Genomic DNA, 20,609 nt, shown 5'->3' with positions numbered 1-20,609 from the left:
CAGGAACACCCAGAGTGCTCTCTTAATGCCTCGGAGCACAGCACTTCCTCTGGGGAGTCCTGAATGTCCCCAGTGGGACACCAAAGTCAGGAGGAGCATTTGGTACAGCTCTGCTGACACCTGCACAGAGTGCACTGTCCCTCAGGCAAGAAATACACCAGACATACCCACAATCTCCAGGTACCCCTTCTCAATCTCCGGTTTTGGAGCAGCCATGCTGCTGTCAGAACTGGTGATGAACGAACCGTTGGAATTTGACTTCCAAGATTCAACAGTATATCTTCCTCCAGGTAATGCTGCTGCAGCAGCAGGTTTAATGCCAGAGCCCATGGTGTGCTGAACCTGTCGCACTTCTGGTGGGGACAGTTCCTGTGCCTCACACCAACCTTGGGGCCCTTCATTGCCCATTGTTTGCTGGAAGTCTTTGCAGGCTGCCAGGTGAGATGTCGACACTTGCACCTCAAGTCAAAGAGAACAAAGCAGTCAGAGACTACAGCTTGTCCCTGTCAGCCAGGAGTCATTGACTGTGAAGAAAGGGAAAGAACTGATTTTCAAGGGACACAGACAGGGATTCAGTCCTCCATCTGGGTCACCATGTTCCACTGTAAAGAAACAGGGAGAGCAGCAACAGGCCAGCAGGAATCAATTTGGATGACTGCTGGCCAAAAGGCCAAAGGACAAGTCCCACTGTCCAGGGCAGCAGCTGAGATTCAGCACAGCAGGAAATGTCCTTCAGAGTGACTGTGATCCACACTAGAGCAGGATGGCACTCAGAGGCACGGCCCCACTCCCTGCTGCTCTGCAGTGGCGTCATGGTTTGGCCAGGAAGCGTGTTTCTGGAAAAGTTGTGGTCAAACTAATCAGTGGCCAGATTTGAAATTTGCACCTGTGGTGGCCACTGAGGATTTGGATACGCCTCTGAGAACACACAGGGGTTCAAAGCAGAAGATTCCCAGAGAACTTCCTTATTTGGATCTGGCGGTGAGTGGAGTCTGACCTCTCGCCTGCCCAGCTGCGTCTGGGTGGGGGAGGGGGAGGCCATGTGGCCTGTGGGGAGGGAGGGTGGAGGAGCCCTGCAAGGTGCAGGGGTGGAGGAGATCTGGGATGTTGGGCAGCCCCCTCAGAAGAGAGTGATAGAGACTGTGCTGGCAGCACAGCCGGCCAGAAGTGGGGGATGTGGCGAGACAAGGTGCCCGGGAGCTGTGGGAGTTCTGGGCAGACAGAAGAGAAGATTTTAACCCCTTGGTAGAATAATGGAAACCTTACAAATACTGATCCTCCTGAATCAGAATGAGGAGAGAGAGATGATGGACTGACGAAATGGGCAAGTGTGAGGAAATTTGGAAGAGGTGAGAAGAATCCTAAGTGGGAAGAGATAATGGAGTGGCCTTGAGCTGGACTCTTTCTTGTATGACCATGGACAGACCCATGTTTTTTCCTGTGACCCAGAGACTGTATTTAGGGGGAGGCAATACCTTGGAGTCAAGAGTGAAGCAGTGGCGTGAACAGAGACGGCCGAGGAGGGTGTGGGATGCCCTCTGTCTCCGTGGAGAGGAAGATCTCTGTTCACGAGGCTCCTCGGCCTGGGGGGTGAAATTTGGGGGGATTGGTGTCCTGAAGTTGAGAGACTGCTGCTTTTTTGGAACTGGGTGGGGCATCCTTAAATGGGGAACCCTAAAAGCAGTCCTGGCCCACATGCAGTGGTGAGAGCACTGGACATGGGGGGGGAGAAATCACGAGGGCAGATGTTCTCTGAACAGTGCCACGAGTGACACGGAAACACAAGAGGTTTCAATTGTGTTTCTGGGGGAAGCCTATGGTGCAAGGGGGGACTCCTCTCTCCCTGATGGATTTGAGGGTTGATTATTTGAGGGGTGATGATGGACTGAAAGTTGATTATGTGAGAGATGGTGACAGGGTGGAAATCTGTGGTGTTCTTTCATTCTGTGGAGAAAATGGAGGGGGGAGGATAACAGAGCGACCACTCCCAGGAGAGACTCTGAATTTGTCATCCTTTTCAGATCGGTGAAAGAATGCTGTCATCCGATATTGTTCAATTTGTGTGCTGGGGGTGTTTTGCCTGTTAAATAAACAGGTTCTTTCCACTTCTCTCCAAGGAATCCTTCCTGTACCAGTAGGATCATTGCAGTGAGCTGGGCCCCGGCATATGCTGATCGCACACTGCTAGATGCTCTAGGGCAGCAGACAGAGGAAGGGGAGCAGGGAGATAAATCAGCAGCTATCCCAGTCACTCAGGCTGCAGCCAACACCCCAGGCTCGAAGCCAGCAGTTAAACCACACAATAAGCCTCAACCAATGGCTGCTGCTACTAGCACTAGAACTGGAAAGTGCACAGACAAGGCTGATCGACCAGTGGATGATGATGATGAGGATGGTGATGATGATGATGCAGGAGAAGGACCCTCAACACTTCCTGACATAAAGTCAGGCGCAAGATCAGAAGCCAATATTGAGTCCTTTTCCCTGAAGGACCTTTGTGGCCTAAGGAAGGATTACACCCAACGATCTGATGAATCCATAATTAGCTGGTTAGTCCGTCTTTGAGATGCTGCAGGCGAGGCTACAATTCTGGATGGCACTGAAGCGAGGCATTTGGGATCCCTGTCACAGGATCCTGTCATTAACCAAGGAATGATGAGGGCGGCTAACCCTCACAGCCTCTGGGCACATTTCTTGGACAGTGTAGCACAAAGACACCTGTGTGCAGATGATCTCTGTAAGTAGCAAACCCAGTGGAAGACCATAGAACAAGGGATCCAACACCTGAGAGAAAGACAGTGGCAGAGATTGTCTTCTCAGATGACATATCAACTAGGAATCCAGACCTGGTAGGTACCATGTACATCTGTGATGTGGCGAAAACTTGTACGACTTGGGCCACACAAATATGTTTCTGCTTTAGCAGTAATGAAGTGGGATGACAGGGATGAGACTGTGCTTGATATGGCAAAGAAGCTCTGAGCATATGCAGATGCTGTACAGGGTCCAACACATGCCAGAATGGCAGCAGTGGAAACACATCTGCAGAAATTAGAGGGCAAGATAGAGAAGAATAGTAAGAAACTCAGGGAGGAGATTAAGGAAGACCTTCTCCAAATCTGGGCAGTACAGATCAGAGGTTCTGGTATACAGATGTTCCCTAGATGAGGGAGAGAAGGTACACCCCATGAGCTGAGCTGTGGTTCTTCCTGCGTGATTGTGGAGAAAACATGAGGAGATGGGATGCAAAATCTACTGCTGCTCTGGCCCAACAGGTGTGTGAATTGAAGGAAGGCAAGACTCCAAGAGGAAGTTGCACCAAAAGGAAAGCAGCTCCAGTTGCCCATAGCTGAACTGCCAGGTATGATGATGATGACATGTCCAATCCCCTTGAAGGAACCTCCAAGATATATGCCCAAGGAAAGAAGGATAACCAGGCTTAAAGGGGCCCTCCTCTAGCCAGGTAGGGGCTAGAGAAAAACGTGATTTTTGGACTGTATGGATTCCATTGGCCTGGCACATCTGAACCACAAGAATATAAAGCTTTGGTTGACACTAGTGCGCAGTGCACGTTAATCCCATCAAGACATGTGGGGATAGAATCTGTCTCCATTTCTGGCGTGACAGGGGAATCACAGGATTTTACTTTGGTGGAAGCTGATGTGAGCCTACCTGGAAATGAGTGGAAGAATGTGACTATTATGACTGGCCCAGAGGCCCCATGTATGTTGGGCATAGATTACCTGCAAAGTGGGTATTTCAAAGACCCAAATGGACTCGGGGGCATTCAGGATAGTGGCTGTAGTGACACAGGGCATCCAGCAATTGAACCCCCTGCCTTGACTGTCTGAGAATCCATCTGCAATAGGACTTCTGAAGGGAAAAGAGCAACAGGTACCAAGCGCCACTTCAACAGTGTATCACCGACAGTACAGAACCACTCGAGGTGCTGTGGTTCCCATCCATAAAATGATTCGAGAGCTGGAGAGCCAAGGGGTGGTCAGCAAAACCCACTCGCCCTTCAACAGCCCCATCTGGCCTGTGCGTAAATCTGAAGGAGGATGGAGACTGACGGTGGACTACTGTGCATTGAATGAAGTGACTCCACCACTGAACACTGCCGTGCCAGACATGTTAGAGCTGCAGTACGAGCTTGAGCCCAAGGCAGTGAAGTGGTACGCCACTATCGATATTGCCAATGCATTTTTCTCCATTCCTCTGGCAGCAGAATGCAGGCCTCAGTTTGCCTTCACATGGAGGGGAGTGCAGTACACCTGGAAGCGACTGCCCCAGGGGTGGAAGCACAGTCCTACCATCTGCCATGGACTGATCCAGACTGCACTAAAAAAGAGTGAGGCTCCAGAACACCTACAGTATACTGATGGCATCATTGTGTGAGGGAACACAGCCGCAGAAGTGTTTGAGAAAGGAGAGAAAATCATCCAAATGCTTCTGGAAGCTGGTTTTACCACCAAAAGATCAAATTTAAGGGACCAGCTTGTGAGATTCAGTTCCTAGGCGTAAAATGGCAAGGTGGATGGTGTCAGATTCCTGTGGATGTCATCAACAAGATCACAGCTATGTCTCCACCAACCAAGAAGAGGGAAACACAAGCTTTCCTAGGTGCCATGGGCTTTTGGAGAATGCACATTCCTGAGTACAGTCAGATCGTGAGCCCTCTTTACCTGGTAACCTGCAAGAAGAATGACTTCCACTGGGGCCCTGAGCAGCAACAAGCTTTTGATCAGATTAAGCAGGAGAACGCTCATGTGGTAGCCCTTGGCCCAGTCTTGGCCCAGGACAGGACGGGATGAGAAGAACATATTCTATTCTGCAGCTGGGAACTGTGGCTTGTTCTGGAGCCTTTGGCAGAAGGTGCTTGGGGAGACTCGGGCTTGACCACTAGGATTTTGGAGTTGAAGCAAGGTTTGAAGCAAACTACACCCCAATAGAGAAAGAAATCTTGGCTGCCTATGAAAGAGTCCAGGCCACCTCAGAGGTGATTGGTACCGAAGCACAACTCCTCCTGGCACCCCGACTACCGGTGCTGGGGGGGATGTTCAAAGGCAAGGTTATATCCACCCACCATGCCACCGGTGCTACATGGAGCAAGTGGATTGTTCTTATCACACAGTGCGCCCAAATTGGTAAATTGAATCATGCTGGAAGTAAGTACAAATTGGCCCAAAGGTGAAAATTTTGGTGTCACAGATGAAGAAAAAGAACCAGTGACACGGCCTTAAGAAGCTGCACCATACAACCAACTGCCAGCAGAGGAAACACACTATGCTCTTTTCACTGACGGTTCCTGTTGCGTCGTAGGAATGAATCAGAAGTGGAAAGCAGCTGTATGGAGCCCCACACCACAGGTCGCAGAGGCCACTAAAGGAGAAGGTCGATCAAGCCAACTTGCTGAACTTAAAGCTGTTCAACTGGCCCTGGACATTGCAGAAAGAGAGAAGTGGCCAAAGCTCTATCTCTACAATGATTCATGGATGGTAGCCAATGCTCCATGAGGATGGCTGGAGAGGTGGAAGGAGGCTAACTGGCAGCATAGAGGAAAACCAGTTTGGGCTGCTGAAGAGTGGAAAGACATTGCTACCAGGGTAGGGAGGATACCTGTGAAAGTTCATCAGGTAGATGCCCATTGCTGGGGTCACCTGTCAGTTGTCTCTGCCCCAGCACGGGAAAAGGTGGTTCTGGGCAGGCCGTGCTCTCGAAGAAGGAGTCTGGACTCTTGCTTTTGGTCTTCAGTTGAGTTTATTGTTCCTTATCTACAAAGTTTTTCTGTCTGTCCAGCTGAGGTCTGATCAGCAAGACAGCCAAGGGCACTCTCTCCCGCCCACAGGGGGGTTGTCTCTTTTATAGTAAAAACTTCGTATAAGATATTTACCTTTAATTTCCAATACTTTTCGCCCTTGTTGGCAAGTGCACTTTCCCTATTAAGCAATCCACACATGCCAACATCATCCTGAACATAGATGCCAAGGAGAAGAAAGAAGAAGGACAGGGCACGCCCAAATTCCTCCATCTTGGGACTCCCGACCCATGTACAGAATTCCAAACCCCTCTGTACAACATATAAAACCCCCCTGTACAGTGCATTATAGTTCAAGTTTTATCAAGTGAATATCACCCCTCACCATTCAGGCCTGAAATTCTCTCATTTCCTCACATTCAGGTGTCTTTGGCTTCCTGCCAGGGTCTCCGAGCCCCTGCCAGGGCTTTGAGACATCCAGGGCATCCAGAGAGATGCTCTGGGTTCCGACAGCCCATATCCCCAAGAGTAGAGCTAATGAGGAGCACAAAAACAATGAGCAGGTAGACCAGGCTGCAAAGATAGGGGTGTCCAAGACAGACCTAGATTGGGAACACAAGGGAGAGTTATTCCTAGCTTGATGGGCCCATGATGCCTCAGGCCATCAGGGTAGAGATGTCACCTGTAAGTGGGCACGAGACCGAGGGGTGGATTTAACCATGGACAGTTATGTCTCAGGTTATCCACGACTGTGTGACGTGTGCTGCCATCAAACAGGGCAAGCGAGTGAAGCCCCTGTGGTATGGTGGGCGGTGGTCCAAGTATAAGTATGGGGAGGCCTGGCAGATTGACCACATCACACTGCCCCAGGCACACCAAAGCAAGTGCTGACCATGGTAGAAGCCACCACGGGATGGTTGGAAACCTACCCTGTGTCTCACGCTACTGCCCGTAACACCATCCTGGGCCTTGAAAAGCAGGTCCTGTGGAGGCATGGTACCCCTGAGAGGATTGAGTCAGACAATGGGACTCATTTCAAGAACAGTCTTATTAACACCTGGGCTAGGGAACATGGCACTGAGTGGGTGTACCATATCCTCTACCTTGCACCAGGTAGAGGTAGGCTGCAGGCAAAGTGGAGAGGTACAATGGACTATAAAAACCCAGTGGAAAGCCTTGGGTGGGGGATCTTTCAAAAACTGGGAGCAGCATTTAGCAAAGGTCACCTGGTTAGTTAATATCCGAGGTTCCAACAACTGAGCAGGTCCTGCCCAGTCTGAGTCCCTGGATATAACAGATGAAGTCCCAGTGGTAAATGTCAGAGATTTGTTAGGGAAGACGGTGTGGATCAATTCTGCCTCAAGTAGACAAACCCATTTGCGGGATTGTCTTTGATCAGGGACCAGGTTGCACATGGTGGATAATGCAGAGAGATGGAACAACACAATGTGTACCTCAGGGAGATCTGATTGTGGGGTGAAAATCATATGCAAATATCACTGTTTGCTGGATGTTACTGCCATTGTCTGTACATTAAACCATACAGATGTGAAACAGAAAAAAACGTGTAATTGTCAAGGGTCTGAGGAAGTGAAAGATGGAGTTTTGAGTCAGCAAAATGGAAGTGAGGAATCCTGCAGCTCTGTAGTCTGGGACCTGGATTGAGTGCTCCGGTGTGGTTACATGACAGGGGCACAATGGGGATTGCTTGTAATGTTTTGGGGGAAGCAGATGGAAGTTTTTACTTGAATAAAATGCATGAGGTTTGGTAGTAAGTTGACGATATGGGGATAAGGGGTGGAATGTCCTAGGGTGATGTTATGATGGTCAGAGATCAGAGGAGCTGGGAGGGGGTAGGCAGCATTTCTAATCACAACCACTTTAGCAGTGTCAGTGGGGTTGAGTCCAAGAGAAGAACTTGCTCCAGCAGAGATGCACAAAGAGTGAGGTTTCCAGTGCAATGCTCTGGGCCACATCACTTTCCGTAAGGACCTACACACTCCAGATTCCCCAAGAGTCTGGTTTATTGAAGCAACAAGACAGCAATCTCAGGATTGCTGCTGACTGGGGGCACTGGCTACCAAGTGTTGATGTGTGTAGCAACAGAGAGAACAGTAAAGACAGATTATAGTAGATGTATCTATCTATCTATCTGTCAGTCTGCCTGTCTGCCTTTGTAACATTTACATAATTGAATCTTCCTGGATCTGGTCCAATGATGTTGGAGGTGAAAAGCTCACCTAAAGCATCCCTTTCAGGAGAGGATTAGTGACACGGTCTGTCAACTGATTCTGAGCAGGCAGAGATGTTTCCCCCTTCAGACATGGGTTTTTTTCCCCTCAGAGCTGTTTTTCTCCTCCAGCCTCTTCTGTCCTGAAGTCCACAGTTTAAATTTCTGCCTGTCCTAGGAAAGTGGAACACTTCCATGGTTCGGTGGTGTTTGGTGACTTTGCTCATACAGGCATTACATGACACATTGGTATGAGTTTCATTTTAAAAAAGTTGGGGAAGAATGGGGGGTTTGTTTGTTCTGGGGGAAGGGAAGTGTCCAGGACTTGGTGGGGGCTGGAGGTGGAAAGTGAATGGACCAGGGCACTGACCAATCACTCGACGCCCTTGTGGCAGAGAGAATAGGGACAGGCGGTCGGAAGATTTCGGGCTGTCACGGAAACCTGATAGGGCCTCCCTCACCTGATTCCCCAGAGATAAGAGATAGCCGCAGGACAAAAGGCCAAGAATGTAACCCCCCCACTAACACGGCCTCCACCCAGTCCCCTTACTAACCATATAAGGTAAAAGTCAGACCCCGAAGGTAGGGGAAGGACCAAGGGTATATATACCGAGGAGAAAACCAATAAAGGGCCTTTGGACCGTCTATCACATTGATGTCTGCGTGTCCTTAGCCCGAGCGGCCAAAAGCATTGGGCCGTCGTGCTGCGTTTCCTTGGAACCAGGTCGTTACGCCTTGCCTGCAAGGCAACACGCCCTGGGGAAAGGATTGGTCCAAAATGAACATCAGTAAGGACCAATCAAAGCGCCCAAATTCCACCAATCGGTGCGCGGATCCAAAACCCACCAATCCTGGACCAGGGACTGTTATGAAAAGGGGGGCTGTGAGTTCTTCGGGGTGCTTTCGGGTTTATTCCTGTTCGTGTGTGGTTTGTTTGCGGAAGAACACAATGTGTGCTTAACATGTTGTTCTAGATTTTGAGCTGTTGTGTGTGGATTCTGAGCTTATCTCAGGTCCTCTGTCCTCTCTGGCTTGTTTTAATAAACGAGAGCCTTTTTCAACCACTTTCTGAAAATTGGCTCGTTCGATTTTTAACAACATGGTTTCCTTCACTGGCATCCCCAGGGGTGTGTAAATGCATTCATTAATGGGGTCTTATGAGAGTCTCTGTTACTGCTGGTCACAATTCTCAGCTGACAAAAGACAGGAGAAGAAACACCTTGGTCCTCTTCCTTATACTGAGGTTCAGAGAACCATAAATGTTCTCTGATGTCAGAGGATCTCTGCACATATTCTTATCTCCCGAATTACCAGGATTTCTAACAAGAGTGTAGATGTCAGAAAGGCAGGAATGCTGGTGCAGGCCTGAGGAGAACGTGAACTGCAGAAGTGTCTCTCCCAAGGGCTGAGCTCAGCCAGGAAGCCACCTGCAGAGCCAGGATGGAGCTGTGGGACAGGGCTGGGTGTCAGTCACTACTGAAAGACAAAGAGGACATGGCAGGAGCAGAGGGAGGCCCTCACCAGAGCCTTGAGGAATGCCACAGCTTCCCTGTCAGCTGCCTGACAGGCTGTTGGAGCTTCAGTGCCAGATGGCCCCTGATTGTAGTGCCAGGCTCACTGTGGAATCTGTGCCTCCCCATGGGCAGAGAGTGACCCAGGAGATCAGCACAGAGCTTTGGGAATGTGTGAGCCCATCAGCCTTTGAGTCTTGGCCCTCAAATATCGTATGGCAAGTCAAAACCCATCTTCTCTTGCTTTCTCTGCCGGTTCTTGTAGAGAAAAAGCAGGAGCAGACTGCTTTATCAGAGATGCCATGCCAGGCTCAGGGAGAGCTGTTCCCAGCCCAAGAGCAGGAAGAGCAGCTCAGGCAGCAGGTGGAAGAGCCACAGCAGAATGGCCAGGTAAGCCTGACTGGCCAGGTGCCAGAGGGAAAGGCAGGAAGAGGGGCATAAAACAGAGCTCTTCGGCCTGAGGAGGCCAGGAGTCCCACAGGCACTGAAAGCACAGAACCTTGGAATCTGCAGAGATCAGCACAGGGACAGGAGGGTTACATTGGAAGCAGAGGTGGGTAGGGAAGCAGAAAGAAGTGACTGAATAGATGTGCTTTTGAGGCAGCAAGAGGAAAAAGCTGAGCCTGATGGCAGCTCCCAGTCACTTGCTGTGCATTTGTGTGTATAGAACATCAAGTCAGAGCCCCAAGCAGAGCTGCCCGAAGCTCAGAGTGCCATCATGGCAGTGGAGAGGAGGAAGAAGGAAGACATGAGAAGAATTCAAGAGGAGATTCATCTCCATCAGCACAGGGGCAATCAACAAAAACATGTAAGTGAAAGAGTGGCAGCCACTCCACCCATGAAACAGCGTGTTTATTCTTGGTTACAGACCATCAAGGAAGATGTGCAGGCGGAGCTGCAGGAATCTGAGGATAGGAACAAGGAAAGGGTGAGGAGGCTGGAGGAAGAAATGAAAATCATCAGAGAGAAACTTAACCGCCTCCCTTGGGCTCTACAAAAGCAAGTGAGTGAAAGATGGACATCCACTGCAGACACCTTGCAAGAAATAAACGCTCCGTTTTGCAGAGACAAGGTTGCTTGCTGATAGCAGACAAGAAGGAAAATCAAATTTGTAGCTATATAGTGTTGTGTTGAATTGGCCAATTTTAATGGGGTTGGAGTGACTGAGAATCCCACTGCTAACACAGTTGACGAGTTCTCCTTACAAGATGTAGTTGTAAATGCCAGGAGAAATGAGGTTAGAAATGGTAGATAACAGCCTGTCCCTCATGCTTCTCTCTTGCCACAGGTGACAAAAGTAACAGCCATCTCTCCCCTGGCTCCCTCTGCTCCTGGAGAAGACGCCAAAAAGGAGCAAAATGAGCAGGATAACCACATGCGCCCAGCCGTGGTCACAGCCCAGCCTGATCATCCCAAGAGAGTAAGTGCCAGTTGTGGGTGGTGCTGTCTTTAGTGCAAGGCAGAGGTGCAAGCTGCTGAGCAGCCAGCACTTGCTGTTGCTGGCCGAGGAGGCAGAGTGCTGGAGTCCTGCAGGACGCAGCCATTTCCTGCAGGCAGTGCCAGCTGGCAATTGGCCTTTGGCCTGTCATGTTGAGGCACCGAAGAGCTGGGGGCTCTGGGTGAGCTTTTGGCTGCCTGGCTGAGTGCAACTCTATGTCTGGGCTTCTGCAGTGCATTGGCCAAGGGCACAGGTGGTGGTGCTGGCAGTCCCAGGGCTTTGTTCCTTTGATTTTGCCTCGTGGAAAGGTGTGTTTGGCTTGTGGAAGCGTTCTGCAGTTTTCTTGAGCAGTTCTTCATTTGTACAGCCTCTTTTGGCCCAGCTGTCTGTTGGCTTTGGATAAGCTGCAAGGAGATGAGTGTGCTGTGTGTGAAGCTGTGAGGGGCCATTCTTGTCCCCTGTGGCCAAAGAAAGGAAGCGCGTAGTTACGAAGGCTTCTTGTGAGGCAAAAGGCAGAAGCGGGGAGTTTCTGTGGATCCCTTTTGCGGTGAAGTCTGCAGCTTTGGCAAGTGCACTGGAGCCTGGAGTGGGGGTGAAGCTGCAAGTCCTTGAGTGCTGTCTTGCGTTGTAGAGAAGAGGAAGGAGATGATGAAATGGAGGATGCAGTATTTGAAGTCAGATGGGCAAGAGTGTGGCTGGCGAGCTGCGTGGGCCAAAAGGAGGCAGGGCTGCTGGTGGTGAAGAGCAGCTGCACGTGAGGCAGCGTGTGGGCAGGCGGCCAAGAAGGCCAAGGGCATGGTGGGCTGTGTGAGCAGCAGAGGGGCAGCAGGAGCAGGGCAGTGAGCGTCGGGCTGTGCTGGGCAGCGCTGCGGCCGCAGCTGCAGTGAGTGCTGTGTGCAGTTGTGGGCCCTGTGAAGCAGCAAGTCCTTGAGGGGCTGGAGCGTGTGCACAGAAGGAGACGGGAGGTGGGCAAGGGTGTGGAGCATAAGGCCAGGGAGGAGGTGCTGAGGGAGCTTTAGCCTGGACAAGGGGAGTCTGGTGAGGGACCTTCAGGCAGACTTCCATAGATGCTGACGTGACAGCGCTCAGCACAAAAGCTGTTGCCCATTCAAACATGGCCTCAGTGCATGCCAGTGCTTCAGAGACTGGAGTAGCTGCCGCTTGCACCCTGTGGCTTCTGCGTTTTTTGGTATGCTAGGAGGAGAAGTCCTGTTTGTTTTCTCTTTCTGCAGCCAGCAAGGGAGCTTACGCACAACATTTCCTGCCCTTTTCCAGCACAGGATGGGATTGTGATCCAGTTGTAGTTTTCCCTGTCTGCAGCAGCAATAGCTAAGGCCTTGCCGGCTCTTTGCTACTTGTCCATTGCAGAGCTTGCAAGAAATAAAAGCTGTGTTTTGCAGAGACAAGGTTGCTTGCTGATAGCAGGCAAGGAGGAATGTGAAATTCATAGCCATATAGAGTTGTGTTGAAATGGCCCATTTTAATCTGGTTGGAGTGACTGGGAATGCCATTGCTAACAGAGCTGATGCGTTCTTCTTAGAAGATGTGGTTGTAGGTGCCAGGAGAAATTAGTTTAGAAATGCAAGGTAACGGCGTGTCCCTCATGCTTCTCTCTTGCCACAGGTGACGAAAGGAACAGCCGTCTCTCCCATGGCTCCCTCTGCTCCCGGAGAAGAAGGCAAAGAGAAGCAAAGGGAGCGAGAGAAGCAGAAGCAGCCCTCTGTTTTGACAGCCCAGGCTGCTCCTTGCAAGAGAGTAAGTGCCAGTTGTGGGTGGTGCTGTCTTTAGTGCAAGGCAGAGGTGCAAGCTGCTGAGCAGCCAGCACTTGCTGTTGCTGGCCGAGGAGGCGGAGTGCTGGAGTCCTGCAGGATGCAGTCATTTCGTGCAGGCAGTGCCAGCTGGCAATTGGCCTTTGGCCTGTCATGTTGAGGCACCGAAGAGCTGGGGGCTCTGGGTGAGCTTTTGGCTGCCTGGCTGAGTGCAGCTCTGTGTCTGGGCTTCTGCAGTGCATTGGCCAAGGGCACAGGTGGTGGTGCTGTCGGTCGCAGGGTTTGTTTCTTTGTTTTTCCATATTGGAAAGGTGTGTTTGGCTTGTGGAAGTGTTCTGCAGTTTTCTTGAGCAGTTCTTCATTTGTACAGCCTCTTTTAGCCCAGCTGTCTGTTGGCTTTTGCTAAGCTGCAAGGAGATGAGTGTGCTGTGCGTGAAGCTGTGAGGGGCCATTCTTGTGCCGTGTGGCCAAGGAAAGGAAGCGCGTAGTTACGAAGGCTTCTTGTGAGGCAAAAGGCAGAAGCGGGGAGTTTCTGTGGATCCCTTTTGCGGTGAAGTCTGCAGCTTTGGCAAGTGCACTGGAGCCTGGAGTGAGGGTGAAGCTGCAAGTCCTTGAGTGCTGTCTTGCGTTGTAGAGAAGAGGAAGGAGATGTTGAAATGGAGGATGCAGTATTTGAAGTCAGATGGGCAAGAGTGTGTCTGGCGAGCTGCGTGAGCCAAAAGGAGGCAGGGCTGCTGGTGGTGAAGAGCAGCTGCACGTGAGGCAGCGTGTGGGCAGGCGGCCAAGAAGGCCAAGGGCATGGTGGGCTGTGTCAGCAGCAGAGGGGCAGCAGGAGCAGGGCAGTGAGCTTCGGGCTGTGCTGGGCAGCGCTGCGGCCGCAGCTGCAGTGAGTGCTGTGTGCAGTTGTGGGCCCCTGTGAAGCAGCAAGTCCTTGAGGGGCTGGAGCGTGTGCACAGAAGGAGACGGGAGGTGGGCAAGGGTGTGGAGCATAAGGCCAGGGAGGAGGTGCTGAGGGAGCTTTAGCCTGGACAAGGGAAGTCTCATGAGGAACCTTCAGCTTTTCATCAGTGCTTCCAAATGTTTTAGTCACTTTCAGGTGTGACTTTTTGCCTTTTATTTTTTTTTAATTTCTGATTTTTGTTGTGCTTGGATTGCAAGTCCAGTCACACTTTCTTTTCCTCCCTTCTAAGGCACTTTTCCTCATTATTTCTTGGTCTTTTATTGTACTGGGACTGTGTCTGTTAGAATTCTGATTTCCTCGGTGTCACTTTTGGAGAATATAATGTTTTTGCTTGTGACATCATCCTTCGGTGCAGCACCTTGGTGCAGAAGAAGCTGTTGTGGTTCCAGGGTAGACAGTATGGCATTACAGACCAGTTTGAGGTTATCAGTGCCTGTGCCTTTGTTCAGCCTAGTGAATCAGTGTGTGTTGTTTTTGGGAATTTAGCAGGATATCAATCCCTTTGTATTTTGCTGGTCCTGAGAGATCAGAGGAGCTGGAAGGGGCTGGGCTTTATGTCTTATTACAGCCACTTTAGAGTTGTCAGTGTGGTCGAGTCCAAGAGAAGAACTTGCTCCAGCACAGATGCACAGGGAATGCAGCTCCCAGTGCAATGCTCTGGATCAGATCACTTTCCATAAGGACGTACGCACTCCAGATTCCCCAAGAGTGTGGTTTATTGAAGCAACACAACAGCAATCTCAGGATTGCTGCTGAGCAGGGCACTGGCTACCAAGTGTTGATGTGTGCAGCAGCAGAGAGGACAGTAAAGAGAGATTGTATCAGTGAGATCTATATGTCTATGTTTCTGTCTGTCTATCTGTCTATCTATGTAACATTTACATAACTGAATTTTCCCAGCTCTGGCACAAAGGATTTGGAGGTGCAAAGCTCACCTAAAGCATCCCTTTCAGGAGAGGATTAGAGACATGTTCTCTTGACCAGTTCCGAGCAGGCAGAGATGTTTCCCCCTCCGGATACGGTGGTTTTTTTCCCCTCAGAGCTGTTTTCCTCCTCTGGCCTCTTCTGCCCTGAAGTCCCCAGTTAATTCTTTAAATTTCTGCTTGTCCGAGAGAGGTGGAACAATTCCATGGTTCAGGGGTGTTTGGTGACTCTGCTCCTACATGCATTACATGACACACGGTTTCCTTCACTGGCATCCCCAGGGGTGTGTAAGTGCATTCATTATTGGAGCCTTATGAGAGTCTCTGTTACTGCTGGTCAGAATTCTCAGCTGACAAAAGAGGGAGAAGAAACACCTTGGTCCTCTTCCTTATACTGAGGTGCAGAGAACCATAGAAGCTCTCTGATGTCCATCAGAGGATCTTTGCACGCATCCTTACCTCCCGAATGACCAGGATTTCTAACAAGAGTGTAGATGTCAGAAAGGCAGGAATGCTGGTGCAGGCCTGAGGAGAACGTGAACTGCAGAAGTGTCTCTCCCAAGGGCTGAGCTCAGCCAGGAAGCCACCTGCAGAGCCAGGATGGAGCTGTGGGACAGGACTGGGTGTCAGTCACTACTGAAAGACAAAGAGGACATGGCAGGAGCAGAGGGAGGCCCTCACCAGAGCCTTGAGGAATGCCACAGCTTCCCTGTCAGCTGCCTGACAGGCTGTTGGAGCTTCAGTGCCAGGTGGCCCCTGATTGTAGTGCCAGGCTCACTTTGGAATCTGTGCCTCTCCTTGGGCAGGGAATGACCCAGGAGAGCGGCAGCACAGAGCTTTGGGAATGTGTGAGCCCATCAGCCTTTGAGTCTTGGCTCACAAATATCACATGGGAAGTTGAAAGCCATCTTCTCTTGCTTTCTGTGCAGGTCCTTGTAGAGAAAGAGCAGGACGAGGCTTCTTTATCAGAGATGCCATGCCAGGCTCAGGGAGAGCTGTTCCCAGCCCGAGAGCAGGAAGAGCAGCTCAGGCAGCAGGTGGAAGAGCCACAGCAGAATGGCCAGGTAAGCCTGACTGGCCAGGTGCCAGAGGGAAGGGCAGGAAGAGGGGCATAAAACAGAGCTCTTGGGCCTGAGGAGGCCAGGAGTCCCACAGGCACTGAAAGCACAGAGCCTTGGAATCTGCAGAGATCAGCACTGGGACAGGAGGTTTGCAGTGGAAGCAGAGGTGGGTAGGGAAGCAGAAAGAAGTGACTGAATAGATGTGCTTTTGAAGCTGCAAGAGGAAAAAGCTGAGCCTGATGGCAGCTCCCAGTCACTTGCTGTGCATTTGTGTGTATAGAACATGAAGTCAGAGCCCCAAGCAGAGCTGCCCGAAGCTCAGAGTGCCATCATGGTATTGAAGAGGAGGAACAAAGATGAGATCAGAAGAATTCAAGAGGAGATTCATCTCCACCAGCACAGGAGCGATCAACAAAACCAGTAATAGTGGCAGCCACCCACTCATGAGACATCCTCTCTCTTGTTCTCTACAGAACATTTACAAACAGATGCCGGCAGAGCTGCAGGAAACTGAGGCTAGGAACAGGGCAAGGAAGAAGAGGCCAGAAGAAATTCTTGAAATCATCATAAAGAAATTTAAACTCCTCCTTCAGGAGAAAATGGCTCTAGATGCGAAAGTGAGTGAAATAGCAATAGCCTCTGCAGTCACCAAACTGGTGCTTTCTGCCATTCTTGCCTTTCCTCTGCCCAGCAGGGGAGGGGTGGGGTGATGCCTCTTAAATGCCACCCTGCTGAGGCCTCTATCACAGCTGCTCTGAAGGACACTTCCTGGTCTGCTGAATCTCAGCTGTTGACTTGGACAGTGGGATTAGTCCTTTTTACATCTTGCTCAGAAGTCATCCAAAAAAAGTCCTGGTGACTTCTTCCAGGTCCCCTTGTTTCTTGGGTTTTTGCAGGTGTACATGATCACTCAGATAGATTTGGAATACAAGCCACAGGCTATCTGTATCCCTTGTGAATCTCCTCCTTTCCTGTTCTTTCCCTTTCCTCACAGTGGATGACTCCTGGCTGACAGGGAGAAGCTGTAGTCTCTGACTGCTTTGTTCTGTTTGACTTGAGGTGCATGTGTTGACATCCTACCTGGAAGCCTTTGAAGAGTTCCAGCAAATGACAGGAGACCAAGAGACCCAAGACTGGAGTGAGGCCCAGGAACCAAACCAACCAGAGATGCTGCAGGATAAGCACATCCCCAGGATGGTGCAGGAAAAGACAAATCAAGACCGGGAGGTAAAAACATTAGAACGAGGAGCTGCAATGTGCCTGCAGCCTGAGAGGGGGAAAGGAGTCCTTGGGAGGATGTAGAGCGGTCATTGTTTCAGTCATCCTTCCGAACATGAAACTGGCCATGAACTCGAGGTAAACCAGCCTTTGGTTTTGACCATTTGGTTTCACAAGCGGACAGCCAAACCAATCCAGTTGAAGAACTCTGCATGTGGCTGACAGCAGCTTTCCTAAGGGCTTGCATTTGAAATGGGATCTCAGGGAAATCTCTGCCAGCCACTTTCCTGACACAAACTCATTTCTTGTCTCAGATCTGCAGTGGCCTTCTCACTGAAGCAGCTGCTTCAGCAGCAGCAGCAGCAGCACCATCCCAAGGAGCCTTTGCTCTCCAGCTGGAGAAGTGGAGCTGGGGCACTTGGTTCACCTCCTGCGCTGACCCAGCTGCCGCTCAGCAACAGCGGATCGAGGATGACTCCCTGCAGCAATGGAGTACGTCTGCTGTCTTTCTTGTCTGAGCAACAGTGTATTGTGTGCACGTGTCAGCATAGCTGTACCAAAGGGTCCTCCTCAGTTTGGTGTCACAAGGACATTTAGGACTGCCCACGGGAAGTGCTGACAGTGCTCTGAGGCAGCGAGAGAGTGCCTGGCTGTTCCTGCTGCCTCTGAGGGCAGCTTAGACTGGGCTTCCCTCTGGACTGAAGGCAGAAGCAGGGATTGTTCCTGCATCAGCAGAAGGCTGTGACTGCTTGAGTGACTAGCCATGGGCAGAAGCCCACCTCACATCAGTCTCTCAGAAAACACATCAAGTCCTTTGTGATTCTGCAGCACAAGGCATTTAATCTGCTTCTTGTCCATAACAGCTGCCAGTGCTGTGCTCTCAGATAAGACCTGGTGGGGCTGAGAGCAGAGCCCAGTGGATTCAGGGTCTACCATCACCTGTTGGGACAAAAAGGCCATTGATCTGCACCTCGCTGTGTCTGATCTCAAAGCCCATCCTGTTGTGTCCTGAATGGGGGCAACAGCTTGTACAGGGCTCAGGCTGCCTGTGGCTTCTTCCCACTGCTTGTCAGTGCTCCTGCTTGGGCTTTGCCAGCCTTCTTGTGGTAGCTGCCCTGTCCCTGAGGGCTGGTGGGACTGCAGAGGCTGGAACCTTCCTCAGCTGGGAGAGTCCTGCTGCTGCCCAGCACTGCAGCACGGAGCTGCCTGGGGCAGCAGCCCCTCGTCTGGGCCGGCTTCTGCATCGCACGGCCTGGCCTCAGGAGAGGGTCAGCATCTCCTCTGGCAGCTGTCTGTGTCACGCTGGCGCCTCAGGAGCACTGCTGTCCTCTCTGCCCGTGCCCGCCGTGCCGAGTTGGGAAGATGGGGATGTGTGCAGTGCCGAGAGGGGGAGTGCAATGGGAGCGACTGATCCGCGCTGTCAGGGTGAAGAGAAGCAGTGTGGTTCTTCACAGGGGCACAGGCCAGGGTGATTTTGAGCTCAGCCTGCTCATAAAGGGTGAGGGTGCTGATGTTGCAAGTCCCATCGGGATTGGTTATAGCATGAGCTGCTCTGGTTTACAAACACAGAGGCATTCTTCTGGTAAACTGCTGCAAGGTGGAAAAGATGAGAACACTTGCAATATTCCTCCTTTTCTGAAATTGGCATCTGTTCAGAGGAATTGATTCTAGATGTCAAGGTGCATTTAATCTTAGCAAGTAGGAAATCTTTTGTTGAACCTCACAGTGCTTTTTCTCAAGCAAACAAAGGCACTATTAGTTCAAAGTCTCCTTAATGTTTGTAGATGACAAACTTTCTTGCCTTGGTATTTGTTTTCTTCTGGTCTCTGTCTCCTCTGAATCTGTCTCCCTGTGCTTCCCTGTGTGTCCACTGTCAAGAGGTCTCTCTCTTCAAAGGATGCTAGAAAATCAGTGTCTGTGCCAGCCACTTGTGCTGCAGAACATCTGCTTTCTTGTTGTTGTTCCTGTTCCTGTTCTTGTTAGCCATCTGTCCAAAAAGGGAGGGCTCAGAGCCCCAGGCAGTGGGACTACATTTTGTATCCCCTAGAAAGCAGGATCTCTGCTTTCAAGTGAGCATTTTGCATTTTGTTTCCCCCAGGGAGAATGGTGAAGATGGAAAATCCCATGATGAAATACACTAATCTGGAATATATTGGCAGTGGGTGAGTCCAAGCAATGTTGATTTTACAAAACTATGCACCAGGTTTTTTGCTGGTGGAATAGCTATCATGTGTGAATTCAGACAAGCTACCAACGTGTTCAGACACTGGGCATAGATTGTCAGTGCTGATCAGAATTTGTAAATGTGGTCAGAAGGCATTGTCAAAGACATCTCCATGTTTCCAGCATCCTGCAGGTCTTAGGCATTTACAGCTGAGATCTCCTGTGTGGGTTGGCTTTCACTGCAAGATCTAAATGACTTCTCCTTTCTTTGCTGCTATTTTGTTTCTAGGACTTTTGGAGATGTTTGTAAAGCACTCGACACTGCCACAGGAGGAGAGGTAAATGTCAACAGCTGCCGCAGACTCTGCTGCACTCGAGGGCTTTGCCCTCTGCTGTAAGCTGGGGCTGGAGCTTTGGGTAGAGCTGTGCTGAAAAGGCACAAGAAGCACAGACTGGTGCCAGCCTGCAAAATACATTTGGGGCTTTGTCCTTCTCAGCTGCCAGAAGGAAGGCACGGAGGGCAGCGGTTCCTTTCAGAGAAGGACGCGCTCACTCGCCCTCCATGGCTAAAACAAAGGTGGTGCCTTAGAGCACCTCACTGCCCTTTGGGACTACAGCTTCAGAGTCCTGAATTCTCATTTCTGGCTGCCAGCAAATAGATCTGAAAGTTCCTGGTAGTTCCTTAGCCACCTGCAGTGCTGCACTTGGGAGCTGCACGTAGGGAGAGATCTGCAAGGCGTCCCTAAAAACCTAAGCTCTGCCCATAGCCCAGGATGTATCCACAGAGTATCAAGGCCTGGATTACTTCTTCTGAATCCCATCCAAAGTAGCAGAGAGTGTGGTCAGAGCTTTGTGGGTGATGGTTGAGACATAATTGTTACCAACTGGTCAAGGCAAAACATCAGTGGCCCCACATGTCCTGTAACTGGCCCCCAAGGCAGCAGAGACGTGGGCTGTTGGAATGTCTGTTCCCACTAACATGTCTAATCACAAGGCAGTTTGGTTCAGTTTGGCTGAGTCATCCAAAATCACTTACTCCACGTAGAAGTTGTTCTCATGAAACCAATTTTTACTGTTACTGATTTTCAACATCATTTTAGGTGGCCATAAAGAAAATAAATCTTCAAGAACTGATCAGAAGGGAAGTAACCTTTAAGGAACTCATGGTCATGAAAATTAATAAGCACCTAAACGTTTTGAATTATTTAAAGAGGTGAGTGGTTGTTGTTTTATCCCTGCAACATTTGTTTACAGACTACATTTGTTTACAGTTATAAACCCACTTTGGTCACTGGCAGAAAATAGAGCTGTTAATTATTGGTTAATTATTATTGCTCTACTTATCTCCAGTGGATAGAAAGAGAGTGCTTTTTGTCTGCATTAATCTACCCTGGCAAACACAGTTTGAAAATTTTTCAAAACGTGGGTCAGCCCTACTTTACCAATTCAATACCCTGTACATTCACTGCCTCCACATTCTTTTGAGGCTTAATTTTTTCAAATTTTTTTCAGCACCTTTTAAGTTCTGATAAACCATCTATAGAGGATTTCCCTTGGATTGTTGTCCCTTTTCCATT

The 20,609-nt window shown here is 50.2% G+C and overlaps 1 protein-coding gene across 1 annotated transcript; it reads left to right on the top strand.

Annotated features, from left to right (window-relative positions):
* Positions 1 to 10,039: 10,039 nt before the first annotated feature.
* Positions 10,040 to 20,245, top strand: LOC135292417 (serine/threonine-protein kinase PAK 3-like; the record flags this gene model as incomplete). The annotated part of the gene is made up of 10 exons (XM_064406627.1): positions 10,040 to 10,502; positions 10,788 to 10,919; positions 12,561 to 12,692; positions 15,520 to 15,654; positions 16,125 to 16,268; positions 16,711 to 16,878; positions 17,184 to 17,361; positions 18,968 to 19,031; positions 19,322 to 19,370; positions 20,133 to 20,245. Coding segments are annotated over exons 1-10 (1,400 nt in total), but the record flags the coding sequence as incomplete, so codon positions are not given.
* Positions 20,246 to 20,609: the final 364 nt, after the last annotated feature.

The sequence above is a fragment of the Passer domesticus genome, unplaced genomic scaffold (genome assembly GCF_036417665.1).
Source record: "Passer domesticus isolate bPasDom1 unplaced genomic scaffold, bPasDom1.hap1 HAP1_SCAFFOLD_347, whole genome shotgun sequence".
Lineage (NCBI taxonomy): Eukaryota > Metazoa > Chordata > Aves > Passeriformes > Passeridae > Passer > Passer domesticus.
This window is presented reverse-complemented; position numbering and strand designations above follow the sequence as displayed.